Source organism: Saimiri boliviensis, chromosome 7 (assembly GCF_048565385.1).
Source record: "Saimiri boliviensis isolate mSaiBol1 chromosome 7, mSaiBol1.pri, whole genome shotgun sequence".
In the NCBI taxonomy this organism is placed as follows: Eukaryota; Metazoa; Chordata; class Mammalia; order Primates; family Cebidae; genus Saimiri; species Saimiri boliviensis.
The window spans coordinates 1,264,124-1,281,824 of record NC_133455.1 but is presented as its reverse complement, the minus strand read 5'-3'; the positions used below and the strand labels follow the sequence as shown (position 1 = coordinate 1,281,824).

The 17,701-nt window shown below is 45.9% G+C and overlaps 1 protein-coding gene across 8 annotated transcripts in view; it reads left to right on the top strand.

Annotated features, from left to right (window-relative positions):
• LOC101041575 (E1A-binding protein p400) overlaps positions 1-17,701 on the top strand; it is a 139,734-nt gene that overhangs the window by 26,873 nt on the left and 95,160 nt on the right. For 5 of the 8 annotated variants that reach the window (XM_074402003.1, XM_074402006.1, XM_074402007.1 and 2 more), the window contains exons 3-6: positions 12,391-12,490; positions 13,996-14,103; positions 14,566-14,951; positions 17,194-17,490. In XM_074402003.1, coding sequence (XP_074258104.1) covers positions 12,391-12,490; positions 13,996-14,103; positions 14,566-14,951; positions 17,194-17,490 — 891 coding nt within the window. The remainder of the gene's footprint in view (positions 1-12,390; positions 12,491-13,995; positions 14,104-14,565; positions 14,952-17,193; positions 17,491-17,701) is intronic. The other 3 variants (XM_074402000.1, XM_074402004.1, XM_074402002.1) reach the window with 3 other exon arrangements.

The window sequence follows — 17,701 nt, the reverse complement described above, 5'->3', positions numbered from 1 at the left end:
CTTCTTATGTGGGCACTCATTGCTATATATTTTCCTCTGGAGACTGCTTTAAATGTGTCCCAGAGATTCTGGTATGTTGTGTCTTCGTTCTCATTGGTTTCGAAGAACATCTTTATTTCTGCCTTGATTTCATTGTTTATCCAGTCAACATTCAAGAGCAAGTTGTTCAGTTTCCATGAAGCTGTGCGGTTCTGAGTTAGTTTCTGCATTCTGAGTTCTAACTCGATTGCACTGTGGTCTGAGAGACTGTTTGTTATGATTTCTGTTCTTTTGCATTTGCTGAGGAGTGATTTATTGCCAATTATGTGGTCAATTTTAGAGTAGGTGTGATGTGGTGCTGAGAAGAATGTATATTCTGTGGATTTGGGGTGGAGAGTTCTGTAAATGTCTATTAGGTTTGCTTGTTCCAGGTCTGTATTCAGGTCCTGGATATCCTTGTTGATTTTCTGTCTGGATGATTGGTCTAATATTGACAATGGGGTGTTAAAGTCTCCCACTATTATTGTGTGGGAGTCTAAGTCTCTTTGTAAGTCATTAAGAACTTGCCTTATGTATCTGGGTGCTCCTGTATTGAGTGCGTATATATTTAGGATCGTTAGCTCTTCTTGTTGCATTGATCCTTTTACCATTATGTAATGTCCTTCTTTGTCTCTTTTGATCTTTGTTGCTTTAAAGTCTATTTTATCAGAGATGAGAATTGCAACTCCTGCCTTTTTTTGCTCTCCATTTGCTTGGTAGATCTTCCTCCATCCCTTTATTTTGAGCCTTTGTGTATCCTTGCATGTAAGATGGGTTTCCTGGATACAGCACACTGATGGGTTTTGGCTTTTTATCCAGTTTGCCAGTCTGTGTCTTTTGGTTGGGGCATTTAGTCCATTTACATTTAGGGATAGTATTGTTATGTGTGAATTTGATGCTGTCATTTTGATGCTACCTGGCTGTTTTGTTGGTTAGTTGATGCAGATTCTTGATTGTGTTGATGCTTTTTTACCATTTGGTGTGTTTTTGGAGTGGCTGGAACTGGTTGTTCCTTTACATGTGTAGAGCCTCTTTCAGGAGTTCTTGTAGAGCAGGTTTGGTGGTGATGAAATCTCTGAGCGCTTGCTTGTTCACAAAGGATTTTATTTTTCCTTCACTTATGAAGCTTAGTTTGGCTGGATAGGAGATTCTGGGTTGAAAGTTCTTTTCTTTGAGGATGTTGAATATTGGCCCCCAATCTCTTCTGGCTTGTAGGGTTTCTGCTGAGTGATCTGCTGTGAGTCTAATGGGCTTCCCTTTGTGGGTAACCCGACCTTTCTCTCTGGCTGCCCTTAGCATTTTCTCTTTCATTTCAACCCTGGTGAATCTGACGATTATGTGCCTTGGGGTTGCTCTTCTTGAGGAATATCTTTGTGGTGTTCTCTGTATTTCCTGGATTTGAATATTGGTCTGCCTTGCTAGGTTAGGGAAGTTTTCCTGGATAATATCCTGAAGAGTATTTTCCAGCTTGGATTCATTCTCTTCATCACATTCAGGTACACCTATCAGACGTAGATTAGGTCTTTTCACATAGTCCCACATTTCTTGAAGATTTTGTTCATTCCTTTTTGCGCTTTTTTCTCTGTTCTTGCCTTCTCTTTTTATTTCATTGAGTTGATCTTTGACCTCTGATATCCTTTCTTCTGCTTGGTCAATTCGGCTGTTGAAGCTTGTGCATGCTTCACGAAGTTCTCGTGTTGCGTTTTTCAGCTCCATCAATTCATTTATACTCCTCTCTATGCTGTCCATTCTCGTCAGCAGTTCGTCCAATCTTTTTTCAAGGTTCCTATTTTCTTTGCGATGGGTTAGAACATGTTCTTTTAGCTCATTGTAGTTTCTTACTACCCACCTTCTGAAGTCTGATTCTGTCATTTCATCACCCTCCTTCTCCATCCGGTCTGGTTCCCTTGCTGGTGAGGAGTTGTGATCCCTTTTAGGAGGAGAGGTGTTCTGGTTTTGGGAGTTTTCATCCTTTTTGCGCTGGGTTCTTCCCATTTTTGTGGGTTTATCCACCTGTTGTCTGTCTCTGTCCCAGGGAGTTGGAGCTTTGTGAGTTTCCCTTGCACTACTGCCTTTTTTGATTTTTCTTTCAGGTCGGACCCGCCTAGCTAGCAGCACGCCTAGCCACTGCCTGCCCGCAGGGGCTTTGCTGAGCTGCTGTGGGCTCCGCCCAGCTGCCCTGAGCTCTTCCCTGTAGTCCTTTTTATAAGGGCGTAGTTAGAACTGTCTCGGCAATGGTGGCCCCGCCTCTGTTATGGTGGACTCTCTCTGTTGTGGCAGGTTGCCTGGGCAACGGCGGCCTGCCTCCGTAGCGGTGGAGAGTCTCAGTAATGGCGGAAGCCCCTTCCCCACGGAGCCGGACCGTCCCGGTTCAGCTGTGCTTGGTTTGAAGGGCTCAACCCAGAGGGTTTCCAATTACTGTTTTTGTTTTCGTTGTTGTTGGGGGTGGAGGGGTGGGACCAACCGAGCCTGATCACCTGGCTCCCTGACTCAGAGTCTTTTCTTTTAAGTTGAACGACCCCGCGTTCTGGTCGCTTGTTGAAAAGGCACCGGGATCTCCCGCGCTGCGACTCACGGAGTCGGCTCGAACTGCGGCGCCGGCTCCTGGCGGATTTTTTGCCTAGGAATCTCCTGGCCTGACTCGCTATTTCAGATGAATGGGCTATTCTGCCGTCTCAGGGCTCTCCTCGCCAGCTAAGAGGGCTCCCAGACCAGTGGCTTTTGTAGGGAGAACCGCAGCAACAGGGAGTGGTCACAGCAGCCGCGCGGGCGGAATCAGCCCCGCGGGGGCCAAAACAGCCGCACTGGCTGGGACTGCGACGCTGGCGACCCCTCTGCCTGGGTATCTCCTGGTCTGTGGGCAATAAGAGTTCGTCTGGAAATGTGGCGTCCACTCACCCTCTGCACTTTCACTGGGAGCTGAAGTCCTGAGCTGTTCTTAGGCGGCCATCTTCCCAGCATTCCCCGGTCTGGATCTCTTGACCTCGTGATCCGCCCTCCTCGGCCTCCCAAAGTGCTGGGATTACAGGCTTGAGCTACCGCACCTGGCCTTGTATGGAGTTTTTAAGGGATAGGTAAATTTTTCTTTTTTTCTTTTTGTCCTCCAGTATAATCTCAAGAGCCAACATTTTTATTTCTTAATGCATGTGATGAGTATGTGGGGATTGGTTTATTATTACTGCTTTAAATTGTATGTATGTATTTTTCCATTTTCCTCCTCAACATTGTATTATGAATATTTTCAAACAAGTTGAATGGATTATTTAGTTTTGATTAATTTTGCTCTGCTTTGAGAGCCTTATGTATATTTTATAATTTTTTTCGTATGTGTGATGATATATTTCCTAATAAAAAAATTACAAGACTGAAAGGTGAAAACCAAGGAGCCTCCATTTTGAGTTACAGACTTTTGAAACAAATAACAGTGGATAGCTATCTAAGAAAATAGAAAAGAGTTTCAAGTGAAAAACATCCTTTTCTTTGGCAAAAAAAATTCAGTATGAGTTTTATTACTTACAGTCAATTGTATAATTTTTGACTACTGAAACTCTGGAAATAAATTCAGAATTCTTTATTTTATTTTTTATTATTTATTTGTTTTTTTTTTTTTTTTTTTTTTTTTTTTTTTTTTTTTTTTTTTTTTTTTTTTTTTTTTTAAGGCAAGCCTTGGAGCAAAATTCAGAATTCTTTATTACATATGTACTAATTTCTGTTTCCAAAAGAATTTTAGGTAATATTATTGAGTGCAAGAAGTGTTATATATAAAATACAGACAGATACACATTTGTAAAAAGATTAAAAGAACCATTCTAAATAGAAATTTTTCATCATTTTTCTATTAGAAGAAATAATTACCCATAATTTCATCATCCTAACACAATGATTTTTCTTTTTTTTTTTAGACAGAATTTCACTCTGTTGCCCAGGCTGGAGTGCAGTGGGACAATCTTGGCTCACTGCAGCCTCCGCCTCCCAGGCTCAAGGGATTCTCCTATCTCAGCCCCTTGAGTAGCTGGGATTACAGGCACCTGCCACCACACCCAGCTAATTTTTTTATTTTTAGTTGAGACAGGGTTTCACCATCTTGGCCAGGCTGGTCTCGAACTCCTGACCTCAAGTGATCAACCTGCCTTGGCCTCCCAAAGTGCTGGGATTACAGATGTGAGCCACCACGCCTGGCTGATTTTTAAATGTTATGTTGCATATGTACCAGTTGAAATAAGCAAATTTACACTTTTTTTATTTATTTCATTTAACAAATAATTATTTTTGTTTTATTCACTTCTAATCATTCTCATTTTAACAGCTGCTAGTGCTTCATTATTTTGAGAACCTGTAATTCATTTAACCACTTTTCTACTTTTCTAATTTTAGATTACGTCTGTTCTTTTTTTTTTTGAGACGGAGTTTCGCTCTTGTTACCCAGGCTGGAGTGCAATGGCGTGATCTTGGCTCACTGCAACCTGCGCCTCCTGGGTTCAGGCAATTCTCCTGCCTCAGCCTCCTGAGTAGCTGGGATTACAGGCACGTGCCACCATGCCCAGCTAATTTTTTGTATTTTTAGTAGAGACGGGGTTTCACTATGTTGACCAGGATGGTCTCGATCTCTCGACCTCGTGATCCACCCTCCTCGGCCTCCCAAAGTGCTGGGATTACAGGCTTGAGCCACCGCGCCCGGCAATGTCTGTTCTATTTAGAGAAACTCTTAGGAGTGACACTAGTGAATCAGGAGAGTGTAAGTCTCTTCCTGGTACCCACCATATATTCACTTTGTGTTTACCTAAAAGTGCTGCTAGATTGTGGCCCCAGTTTTATTATGGCTTTGCAAGCCTGTTAACCATTCTAAAAAGAGTTTAAATTTTGGGAGGCTAGAGCCGGTGGATCACTTGAGGCCAGGAGTTTGAGACCAGCCTAGCCAACGTGGTGAAATCCTGTCTCTACTAAAAACACAGAAAATTAGCCAGGTATGATGGCGTGTGCCCATAGTCTCAGCTACTGGAGAGGTTGAGACAGGAGACTCGCTTGAACCCGGGAGGTGGAGGTTGCAGTGAGCCAAGATTGCGCTGCTACACTCCAGCCTGGGCGACAGAACAAAGCTCTGTAACACACACACACACACACACACACACACACACACACACACACACAAAGTTAAAGACAGAGTTTCAGGATGCATTTTATTATTTGCAGCCAACTGTAGGATTTTTATAATACTAATCTATGCCAGTATGCCAGTTAAAGTTCAGAAATAAATCCAGAGTACTCAGCATTGCATGTGTTTCTCTTTGTTTTCTGAAGGTTTTGTGGTGGTATTGAGTGCAGTTACAGTATACAAAATAGTACTAATGTTATTATGGTTATTTCTGTCTTATGAAACCCTTCTGATTGGAGCATTTTCTTCAGTGATTATAATGTTAGAAAAAAATGAATAATTATTTATGGTTTTGTGATCCTAAGCCAGCTGTTGTTTCTGTTATATTTGTTCATATTTTATGTGTATGGTTAAAAGTTTACAGGGGCCACCACAGTGGCTCACAGCTGTAGTCCCAGCAGTTTGGGAGGACCGAGGCGGGGAGATTACTTGAGACCAGGAATTCAAGACCATTCTGGGCAACAGCGCGAGACCCTGTCTCAATAGAAAAAAAAGTGTATAGGTATAAAGTGGAATCTTGTTTTAATATATATACTTTCATAAAAGAAAGCATGAATGTTTTTGTGTTTGTGCTTTCCTCAGATCCTTATTCAAGGTTAAGCCTAGGGAGACTTCCTTTAGAAGCTTGAATTCAGAGACACCTCAGTTCATCTGCTCCTCTTCACTTAAAAGTGTTAACCATTTTTGGGCCGGATGCAGTGGCTTGTGCCTGTAATACCAGCACTTTGGGAGGCTGAGGTGGGTGGATCATGAGATCAGGGGTTCAAGACCAGCCTGACCAACATGGTGAAACACTATGTCAACTAAAAATACAAAAATTAGTTGGGCGTGGTGGTGCGCGCCTGTAATTCCAGCAACTCAAGAGGCTGAGGCAGGAGAATCTTTTGAACCTGAGAGGCAGAGGTTGTAGTGAGCTGAGATCGCACCACTGCACTCCAGCCTGGGAGACAGAGTGAGACTTTGTCTCAAAAGAAAAAAAAATATTACCGTTTTTACCCCAGCCCAGGCTGGAGTGCGGTGGCACCGTCGTCGCTCACAGTAACCTTGAGTTCCTGGGCTCAAGCCATCCTCCCACCTCAGCCTCCCAGGGAGCTAGAACTGCAGGCGCACATCCGCGTGCCTGGCTGATGTTCTGTGTTCTGTAGAGACGGGTGTGTTGTATTGCCTAGACTAGTCTTGATTTTCTGGCCTCTGGTGATCCTCTTGTCTTGGTCTCCCAAAGTGCTGGGGTTACAGATGTGAACCCCTGTGCCCGGCCAAGTATGACCTTTTTAGGTACTCATTGTCTGCTTCCTTGACTCCGTTCTGTCTTTTCAGTGACTGGGCACCCAGTCTGAAGCTTATACTTTCTTTTTTCTTTTTGAGACAGAGTCTTGTTCTGTCACCTGGGCGAGAGTGCAGTGTGGGAATGTGGCTCAGTGCAGCCTTGAACTAGTGGGCTCAAGGGAACCACCTGGCCCGGCCTCCAGAACCAGGTGTGAGCACAGGCATGTACCACCATGTGTTTTTGAGATGGAATTTTGCTCTGGTGCCCAGGTTGGAGTGCAGTGGCGCCATCTCTGCTCACTGCAGCCTCTGCCTCCTGGATTCCAGCGATTCTCCTGCCTCAGCCTCCTGGGTAGCTGGTATTATAGGCGCATGCCACCACGCTGGACTAATTTATGTGTTTTTAGTAGAGGCCGGGTTTTACTGTGTTGGCCAGGCTGGTCTCGAATTCCTGACCTCAGGTGATCTGCTTGCCTCGGCCTCCGAAAGCGCCTGTCCGATATTTTGACTTTTTTGTATAAATGAAGGTCTCACTTTGTTGCCCAGGCCAGTCTTGAACTCTTGGGCTCAAGCAGTTCTCCTGCCTCAGCCTCCCAAAGTGCTGGAATTATAGGCATGAGCCACCACACCTGGCTTTATAGTTCATTTGTTTGTTTTTTAAATCAGGTAGAAATTTTCCTCCTGGTAGCCACCAGCTACTACTGGTTTTAACTTCTCCCTTCAGAATACCCTCAGTCTGTCCATTTCTCGGCAGATGTTTTGTGAGCTTTCTCTGGCTGTTTTTGCCTGGTGTCGTTTCCAGGCTCCCTGTAGATAATCGTAGGTCTTCCATGGATAAGCTCTGTTGTGGTGTTGTCTCTCCTAAATGGACACCCAGAATTAAATTTCCTTAAGAGTATTTTTTCTTTGTGAGAATTTCTCTTTTTTAAAGAATTATAATAATGGTTTTTGATCAAAACAAGGTTGTATTTTAAAGACGAGTATCTTTACCAATAATACCTTCATGGAGACAGAATAAGATAAAACTAAAAATTGTTCTGAAAACCAAGGCTGAGTGTCTGCCATGCCTGGAAGGGTTCCTGTGTCTTCTGTAGAGGGGCAGTAAGACCAGTGCGCCTTGACTCCTCTGGGGAGCAGCCTGAGTGTCAGCCACAGCTGGGAGCAGTCAAAAGAGCACACGGTCCTCCCTGCCAGTGCGTCCTGAACAGTGTCTCATTTTAATGAAGTCCATTGTGTCTGTATTTTCATGTAGATACCCAGTTTTCTAGCACCATTTGTTGAAAAGACTTTCTGTTTCCCGTTGGATTGCTTTGGAGGCTTTGGAACATTGTGTGAGTGTGTGGGTGTGAGTCTGATTCTTGGTGCGCGGCTCAGTTCTTTCTATCTGTGTGTTGTTCCTCATGCCAGCACGGCACGGCACTGCGCTGTCCTGGTTCCTGGAGCCTTGGGCTGTGTCCTGAAGTCAGGTCCTTCACTTGGTTCTTCCTTCTCAAGAATGTGTTTTTTCAGGCTCACTGATTTTTGAACTCTTTTTTTTTTGAGATCAGGTCTTATTCTGTCACCCAGGCTGGAGTGCGGTGGCACTGTCTTGGCTCACTGCAACCTCAACCTCCAGGGCTGAAGTGGTCCTCCCATCCCAGCCCCCCAGGTAGCTAGGAGTACGGGCATATGCCACCATGCCCAGCTAATTTTTGTATTTTTGTAGAGATGAGGTTTTGCCATGTTGGTCAGGCTAATCTTGAACTCCTGAGCTCAAGTGATCTGTGCACCTTGGCCTCCCAAAATGCTGGGAATACAGGCATCAGCCATCGCACCTGGTCAATTTAATTTTTTTTGGAGACGAGGTCTCACTGTATTGCCTAGGCTGGTCTTGAACTCCTGACCTCAAGCAGTCCTCTCTCCTTGACCTCCCAAAGTGCTGGGATTACAGGTGTGAGCCACTGCGCCCTGCCTGATTTTTAAACATCTTCATACTGATGTTACTACACCTATCCAATGAATTTTTAAATTTCAAATGTTGTATTTTTCACTTCTAGAATCTCCATTTGGCTCTTTAATAGTTTGTTTTTTTGTCAAGATTTTTTCTTGTTTTTTATTGCAGTATATATATTTTTTATGTCCTTAGGCATGCATGTATACATGTATGTGTATATATATACATACGTTTTTTTTTTTTTTTTTTTTGAGACGGAGTTTCGCTCTTGTTACCCAGGCTGGAGTGCAATGGCGCGATCTCGGCTCACCGCAACCTCCGCCTCCTGGGTTCAGGCAATTCTCCTGCCTCAGCCTCCTGAGTAGCTGGGATTACAGGCATGCGCCACCATGCCCAGCTAATTTTTTTGTATTTTTAGTAGAGACGGGGTTTCACCATGTTGACCAGGATGGTCTCGATCTCTCGACCTCGTGATCCACCCGCCTCGGCCTCCCAAAGTGCTGGGATTACAGGCTTGAGCCACCGCGCCCGGCCTACATACGTATTTTTTTTTTTAGTTGGAGTCTTGCTCTGTCACCAGCAGGCTGGAGCACAGTGACGCAATCTCAGCTCACTGCAACCTCCACCTCCCAGGTTCAAGCGATTTTTCCGCCTCAGCCTTCTGAGTAGCTGGGACTACAGGTGCACGCCACCATGTCCAGCTAATTTTTATATTTTCAGTAAAGACGGGGTTTCACCATGTTGGCCAGGATGGTCTCGATGTCTTGACCTCGTAATCCGCCCACCTCGGCCTCCCAAAGTGCTGGGATTACAGACGTGAGCCACTGCACCCGGTGTCTTTGGGCATACGCATTTACGTCACTTTAAGATTCTTGCAGCCAGGTGCGACGGCTCACACCTGTAATCCCAGCACTTTGGGAGGCCGAGGCAGGTGGATCACGAGGTCAGGAGATTGAGACCAGCCTGACCAACATGGTGAAACCCTATCTCTGCTAAAAATACAAAAATTATCTGGGTGTGGTGGCACACGCCTATAGTCCTAGCTACTCAGGGGGCTGAGGCAGGAGAACTGCTTGAATCCAGGAGATGGAGATTGCAGTGAGCCGAGATCGTGCCACTGCACTACAGCCTGGGCAACAGTGCAAGATTCTGTCTCAAAAAAAAAAAAAAAAAAAAGATTTTTGCCTGCTTATTCTAGTACGTGGGTCATCTTGAGGTTGGTTTCTGAATATGGCTCATGTTTTTTGTTTGTATTTTGGAGTAATTTTGTAATTTTGAATTGGATTTTGGACAGTTGTGCATGGCATGTAGAAACCCTGGGTTCTGTTATGTTCTTCTGAAAAATATTGATTTGCTCTAACACTTAGTTAACTTGATTGAATTAAAACTGCACACACTGGCCAGGCGCAGTGATTCACGTCTGTAATCCCAACACTTTGGGAGGCTGAGGCGGGTGGATGCCAAGGTCGGGAGTTCGAGACCAGCCTGGCCAATATGGTGAAATCCCATCTCTCCTAAAAATTGAAAAATTAGCCAGGCATGGTGGCAGATGTCTGTAGTCCCAGCTGCTTTGGAGGCTGAGGCAGGAGAATTGCTTGAACTAGGGAGACAGGTTGCTGTGAGCCGACATCGCACCATTGCACTACACCCTGGGTGACAAAGGTAGGCTCCATTTCTGAAAAAACAAACAAACTGCACACTCTTTCTCCTTTGTGGCAGGAGGCACCTGAAGACTCAGTTCTGTGCTTGGGCCTTTGCTTGGATTCTGTTTCGGTGTGTGAGGTTTAGGCGGAGGTTAGGGAGAGGACGGGGGCCTCCTGTCCTAGCTGTGCCCTGCTCTTCGTCTTCTTGCTCAAGCCAGTGAGACGCTGTATGTCTTTGGCTTTGAGCTGTTCCATTGAGCACAGACTGGGGCTGCCCTCGTGCCAAATGCCATGAAACTGGAAGCCTGCCCTGTTTTGTTCCCTTCGTGCTAGTGTCATTTCCCTTCCTGTATCATCTGCCCACCGTTTCATATTTTTTTGTATTTCATCTAGAGTTTATGGTTATTTGGATTTTGTTTGACCTGATAGGAAGTACTTAGCCATTACTGGACACAGAAGCTTTTGTCAAATTCTTTTATTAAAAAATATTCTTTTAAAAAATTATATTAGTCATACATGCCCATTCTAGAACTTTTGGAAAATACAGAAATGCACGTGCTCACAAACGTGTCTCCTGTGGCGCTGCCCCAGAGGTGGCCACTGCCAGGCCGTTGTTTCCAGAGCATCTGTCCTGTCTTTCCTCCGTCTGTCTGTCCACTCTGTCCCTTCTGTCTGCTCTCCTTCCCCATCTTGGTTAAATGTAAATGGCAGTGCCATCCTGCTGCATATGCTCTATTGTGGCAGGTTTTTCCTTTTAGTGACTCTTCCTGAGCCTTTTCCCGAGTGAGTACAGTCTGTAGCATGGCTGGTGGTGGCTGCGTGGTGGCCCTTGTGTACCAGTTGGTTCAGATAGCTCCCTCTCACTGAATACTTTGTTTAGGTATCTGTAAGTTTTACATTTTAAATATAAAATATGTATATTCACTAAGTGGAGTGAATATAATTGAGTGATTTAAGTAATAATTTAACAACTAGTAAGTAAATCCTTCACATTTACTGTAACTTCAAGGATGGCAACCAGATGGAAAAGAGCTAGGGTTAAGTCTGTGCTGACCAAGAGTTGGCTAGTTTCTGTCTTTGTAAAATAACATGCCAATAAGTTCTCATGTAAACTTTTTAAAAAGATGATTTTTTTAAGAGCAGCTTTAGGTTCACAGCAGAATTAAGAGGAGGTAACAGATTTTTTACATACTCTACGCCCCCCGACATGCACCGCCTCCCTTATATCTGTGTCACCCACCAGATGGTGCCTTTGTTGCACTTGGTGAACTCCAGTGCCATGTCATTAGCATAGTACTATACTTTCACCCCCTAAAAGTTTCCCACACTCTGCCTGTTCACCTCCCCCACTGCTTTGCACCTGGCAACCACTCATCTTTTTGTTGTCTGTATAGTTTTGCCTTTTCCAAGACGTCATAGAGTTAAGATCATGTAGCATGTCACCTTTTCAGATTGCCTTCTTTCATTTTGTTTTATTTTTTTTAAAGATGGGGTCTTGCTCTGTTGCCCAGGCTGGAAGGCAGAGTGCAGTGCACAGTCCTAGATCACTGCAGCTTCAAACTCCTGGGCTCAGGTGATCCTCCTGCCTCAGATTCCTGAGTAGCTCGGACTGCAGATGTGCATCACCATGTCTGGCTACTTCTTAAATTTTTATTTTTTTGTAGAGACAGGATCTCACTGTGTTGCCCAGGCTGGTTTTGAACTCCTGGCCTCAAGTGATCCTCCCACCTCAGCCTCCCAAAGTGTTGGGATTACAGGCGTAAGCCACCACACCTAGTGATGGCTTTTTTCACTTTAAACATTTTAAATAACATCTACTATTTATATCTCTATATGTCTCATATGTTTATATATCAAGTCGAGTGCTAGCTATAAAAACATCATTTTAAAGATCCAAGTTAATTAGATAGTTATTAATCGGGGTTTTAATGTCAGTTTTCAGTAGAAAGACAATTTACCTTTTTATTAGTCGATGTTTTTGGATGTGAGGTTATGCTGGGCAGCGACTGGTCGGGTCGCTGAGCTTCGTCTCAGACCTGAAACCCGCGTTTCCCAGCGTTAGCCCTTTTGTTGTCATCCAGTACGCTGCGCTAGTCAGGTTCCCAGGGACTGTACGTTTGCATTGATTTGAGACTCCATTAAAACCAGAATCATACATCTTTTACAAGTCTTTTTTCCTCTAGAGGTAAGTTAGAACTTTAAATTGTTTGTTATACATAAGTATACTTTACAGATGTATATTTAAAGACACGGGGTAGATAACATTTCTGTTATTAAAAAGGAATGAGGTTGATGTTTGGGATAATTATGATAGTTTGGGTTTATTCTTATAATGGGCTTCAGTGATCAAAATCTCATTTTTTCATCTTTTTTCCCAGCAGCAAGCCCTCGCAGGGAGCCTGGTAGCAGGGGCCGGAAGCACAGTAGAGGCGGACCTGTTTAAGAGGCAGCAGGCGATGCCCCCCGCCGGTGTGGCAGGTACGTCAGGGCACGGCTAGCGTGGCCTCAGGAACACACCCCTCTCCTCGGGCTTTGAGGTAGAGTTGCCACGAGTTTCTGAAGAGCAGTTGCTAAACTTGGTTTCTTCCTACTTTGAAAATTAATTTTTCTTTTGGTGATTATGAGCTGAACAATGTTGATGTGAATTTTTCTGTGTCCTGAAGTGAGAAATTTTTCAGTTGAGCAGGTGTATTCCGTCTTGGTTTTCTGTGTGCATTTGTAGGCTCTTGAGCCACCATGGTGTGATTAAACACAAAACCATCTGCTTTCTGAAGTTGTCGTATTTTTCAAGCTGATTTTTTTCAAATAATAAACAATATATTTTTGTGCAAAAGACTAAAACATATATATGTTGTTATGTCTGTATTAACTGAAGAGGCCATCTCTTCAAGTCATAACTGCTCTCTCAGTGGGATGGTTGGTTCTTTATCAGTCAGATCCTTGTCAGTGTTTGTCTGTTAGTGCCACCTTTTGTCTGTTACAGTGAACTGAGGACTGAACATGTAGTCTTCTGTTTTTCCTACATGTTTGTCAGTATATCTACCTATTTATTTATTTATTTTTTGAGATAGGATCTGGCTCACCCAGGCTGAAATGCGATGGCATCATCATGGCTCACTGCAGCTTCTACCTTCCAGGCTCGGGTGAAGCTGATGCCCCAACCTCCTGAGTAGCTGGTACTACAGGCACATGCCACCATGCCCAACTACTTTTTGTATTTAGGTACAGTAAGAGTCCCACTATGTTGCCCAGGCTGGTCTTGAACTCCTGGGCTCAAGTGATCCTCTCGCCTCAGCCTTCCAAACTGCTGGGATTGTAGGCATGAGCTACCATGCCCAACTGTTTGCCAATATATCTAAAGGAAAAACTCCTAGAAATGAAATTGCTAGATCAAAACACAGGTATAGTTAGCTAATGATGGTGCTCAGTTGCCCACCAAAAGGACAGGGCCAGCTTTCATTGCCATCAGCAATTTCTGTTTTTTTCACATTTTGATGACTTTGTTAGGTGTAAGTCTTTTCATCCTCGCTGATGTGATGGGTGGAAGATCCGTCATTTTGATGGGGGTTTCTTTAGCTTTGAGCACACTGCAGCGTCATTCCCTGTGCCTTGGGCATTTGTGCGTCTGCCCTTCTGCCCTCTCTCCACGCTCTGCCCATCTCGTCCATCTGTTTGTGACTCTTCTCATGTTTGCCTGTGGTTTCCAAGTGCTGAGCTAGTCTACCTCTATCCGTCACATGTGTCGCAATGTTGCCTCTCAGGTTGTTGCTTGTCCTTGGCCTTTTAATGATGCTTTTTCTTATTTGGCAACATTTTAATGAGAGATGGTATTCATCAGCCTTATCTTTTATGGCTTCTGGATTTTAGTTTGTGGTTAGAAAGGCCTCCCTGTTCAAAGATGATAAAAACAAACATGTTTTTCTCTACTATTTCTCTGGTTTAATTTTTACATCAAACTGCACCTTTTTTGAAAATTATTCTAGAGCAGTCTAAGAGGCCTCGCCTTGACGTGGGTCACCAAGGGGTAGTTTTCCAGCACCCGGGGGCGGATGCAGGCGTTCCTCTTCAGCAGCTAATGCCGACCGCACAAGGTAAGGCCCAGCAGCAGAGCCAGCTCCCAGCTAGGAGCAGTCAGTGCACTGCAGTTCCAGAAACCAGTACCAGACTCAAACTTGGGCAGTGGAGGTAGCGTGTTTGCAGTGGGTGCCGTATTGATACCGCATGCAAACCCCTGGAGACATGTTCTTGCCACACTAACGGGAGCCACATGTCGCATTGTCATTATGTCTTTCAACAGTTTTTATTCCTGTGTTTTTTCTAATTGCTGCTGTCATGGGGGTGCCCTGTGGTGATCTGGTGCTTGTTTTGCTTGAAGCTGACTTGCAAAGGTCAAGTGCCTCTCTTTCCTTTTGTGTGTGCTCAGTTGTGGCCAACCTGTGTGAGTGTGGCGGGTCTTGGACAAGCACTGGGGTGTCAGACATCTCCTTGTGACTCATTGGTAGAAGCTGCCACACTTGAGAATCAGTGCTTTTGGTGCATTTCTTATTTTGCAGGAGGGATGCCCCCCACGCCACAGGCCGCCCAGCTCACTGGACAGAGGCAGAGTCAGCAGCAGTACGACCCCTCCACGGGGCCTCCTGTGCAGAACGCCGCCAGCCTGCACACCCCACTGCCTCAGCTGCCCGGGAGGCTGCCCCCAGCTGGTGTTCCCACCGCAGCCCTCTCCTCTGCGCTGCAGTTTGCACAGCAACCGCAAGGGGTGGAGGCCCAGACACAGCTCCAAATCCCGGTGAAGACTCAGCAGCCCAGTGTTCCCATCCCTGCACCCCCCACCAGCCAGCTCCCCGTCCCTCCCTCACAGCCGGCACAGCTGGCCCTCCACGTTCCCACGTCTGGGAAGGCACAGGTGCAGGCCTCCCAGCTTTCATCGCTGCCACAGGTATGAGAAGAGATACAGGAAAAAAATGGTTCGCAAGATGGGCTGGCTGCCTGTGTGTTAGACAGGGTGTCACACCACACTATCATTTGTGTATTTTCTCTTAGTAGCTTGCTCCCCCACTTTAGAACAGTTAGTTAATTCAGTACTCACAATATAGTTTTATTTGGCTCTGTAATATTATCTTCGTTAAAATAATAGAGAACTGGGCCAGGCATGGTGGCTCACGCCTGTAATCCTAGCACTTTGGGAGGCTGAGGCAGGTGGATCACCTGAGGTCAGGAGTTTGAGACCAACCTGGCCATCATGGCAAAACCCCGTCTCTACTAAAAATACAAAAATTAGCCAGGTGTGGTGGCACACGCCTGTAGTCCCAGTTACTTGGGAAGCTGAGGCAGGAGAATTGCTTGAACCCAGGAGGGGAGGTTGCAGTCAGCTGAGATTGCACCATTGCACTCCAGCCTGGGTGACAGAGAGAGACTCCATCTCAAAAAAAAAAAAAGTAATAATAGAGAACTATTATTATTGTCACTCTCAGTACCAGGGCCCTCTCCCTACTCACCTATATGCTGTGCGAAGGGCATGGTGTCATTTATCTCTTTAATCTGCCCAGTAACTCTCAGGTAGGTGGCAGCGACCCATTCTACCAGTGTGGAGACAAATACTTAAGAGGTTCTGGGGCTGGCCACAGGTTACGTGGTGGTGCAGTGATGAGCGGGGCTTGACCCTAGCTCCATGTGAGTGCAAAACCACGACACAAACCACCCCCGGATGTGCTGGGTGCCTGCTTTGCTGCTTTTGGGATGCTGTGTTCTCTGCAAACGTGTGAGGCATTACTGATCCACCTTGACACACATTTCAAGTAGTTTAACTGCCCCTCCTCCACTGATTAATTTTACCCAGGTACATTTTTGGAATGTTCACAGTAAACTGGTTTCGGTTCCTAAGGAGTAGCAAAATGCCACAGCCTGCGTGCCAGCCGTCAACAGGGCACTGATGGGAGGCTGGGGAGGGCTCTCAGCCACCTTAGTTCTCCACTGTCTGAAGCACCTCAGGGTGTGGGGAGCCCACTGCAGAGTCTTCCCTTCCTTTTGCCCTCTTCCTCACTAACAAAGGAATTTCCTATGTAGGCTTTGAGTTCACAGTTTTTGTTTGTATTGAAACATGGTCTGGCTCTCACCCAGGCTGGAGTGCAGTGGCACGATCTCTGCTCACTGCAGCCTCTATCTTCTGGGCTTAGATTATCCTCCTGCCTCAGCCCCCTGAGTAGCTGGGACTACAGGCGCACACCATGGCACCTGGCTGATTTTTGTATTGTAGCAGAGACGGGATTTCGCCACGCTGCCCAGGCTACAAAATCAATTTTTCTCTCTCTTTTTTTTTTTTTTTCGAGACAGAGTTTCGCTTTTGTTGCCCATGCTAGAGTGCAGCGGTGTGGTCTCTGCTCACTGCAAACTCCGCCTCCCAGGTTTAAGTAATTTTCCTGCCTCAGCCTCTCGAGTAGCCGGGATTACAAGCATGCGCCACTGTGCCTGGCGAATTTTGTATTTTTATTAGAGACAGTGTTTCTTCGTGTTGGTCAGGCTGGTCTCAAACTCCCGACTTCAGGTGATCCACCCACCTCAGCCTCCCAAGGTGTTGGGATTACAGGTGTGAGCCACTGCACCCGGGCTGAGGAGGGCTTTTTAACCCTTGCAGCTTGTCTGCCATGAGAGAAGCACATTGAGTTTGTTTTTCTTGTTTTTTTAAGAGACAGTGTCTTGCTCTGTTGGCCTTCACTCCAGCCTCAGCCTCCCAAGCTCAAGCAGTCCTGCCACCTCGCCTCTCATGTAGCGGTGATCAAAGGCACATGCCACCACACCTGGCCGAGTTTTAAATTTTTTGTAGTGACAGGTCTTTGTTGCCCAGTCTCATCTCAGACTCCTGGGCTCAAGCAGTCTCCCACCTCAGCCTCCTAAAGTGTTGGGATTACAGGCATGAACACTGGGCATGGCTTAAAGGTAGTTGATAAGGAAAACTCCTATTAGGTTTTGGGGAAGTAGAAGGATGTGTGTTTTTTTTTTTTTTTTTTGTGGACACACTAATGTTGGGCTATGGATGCGATGTGATCTGTTTGCTCGCGTTGCTGTGGAGAGGAAGGTGCTGGCAGCACATGTCTCTGTGCTGTGGGTGCTCTGGTGTTTGGCACCGTGGCCTGTCCTGACATCTTGTCTTCACCTTGCCCCACTTGTGCTCTGCCTATTAGACAGTGGCATCGACAAGGCTCCCTGGGGACCCTGCCGCACCCTGCCCACGGCCTCTGCCCACCTCCTCCTCTGCCTCGTCCCTCGCACCTGTGAGTGGCTCTGGCCCGGGACCCTCCGCTGCTCGGTCCTCTCCAATAAACAGACCCTCCTCAGCAACCAACAAGGCACTGTCTCCAGTCACTTCCCGGACCCCAGGGGTGGCGGCATCTGCCCCCTCCAAACCACAGAGTCCTGCTCAGAATGCCACCTCGTCCCAAGACGGTTCTCAGGATACGCTGACAGAACAAATAACTCTGGTAAGCATGCCTAAGAAGGTTGTAAAATGTACTCCAGTGAGTGAAGCACATTTGCTGTTGTTTGTTTTTGAGGTGGAGTTTTGCTCTTGTCGCCCAGGCTGGAATGCAGTGGTACTCTCTTGGGTCAGTGCAACCTCCGCTTCCTGGGTTCAGGTGATTCTCCTGCATCAGCCTCCTGAGTGGCTGGGATTACAGGTGCCCGCCATGACGC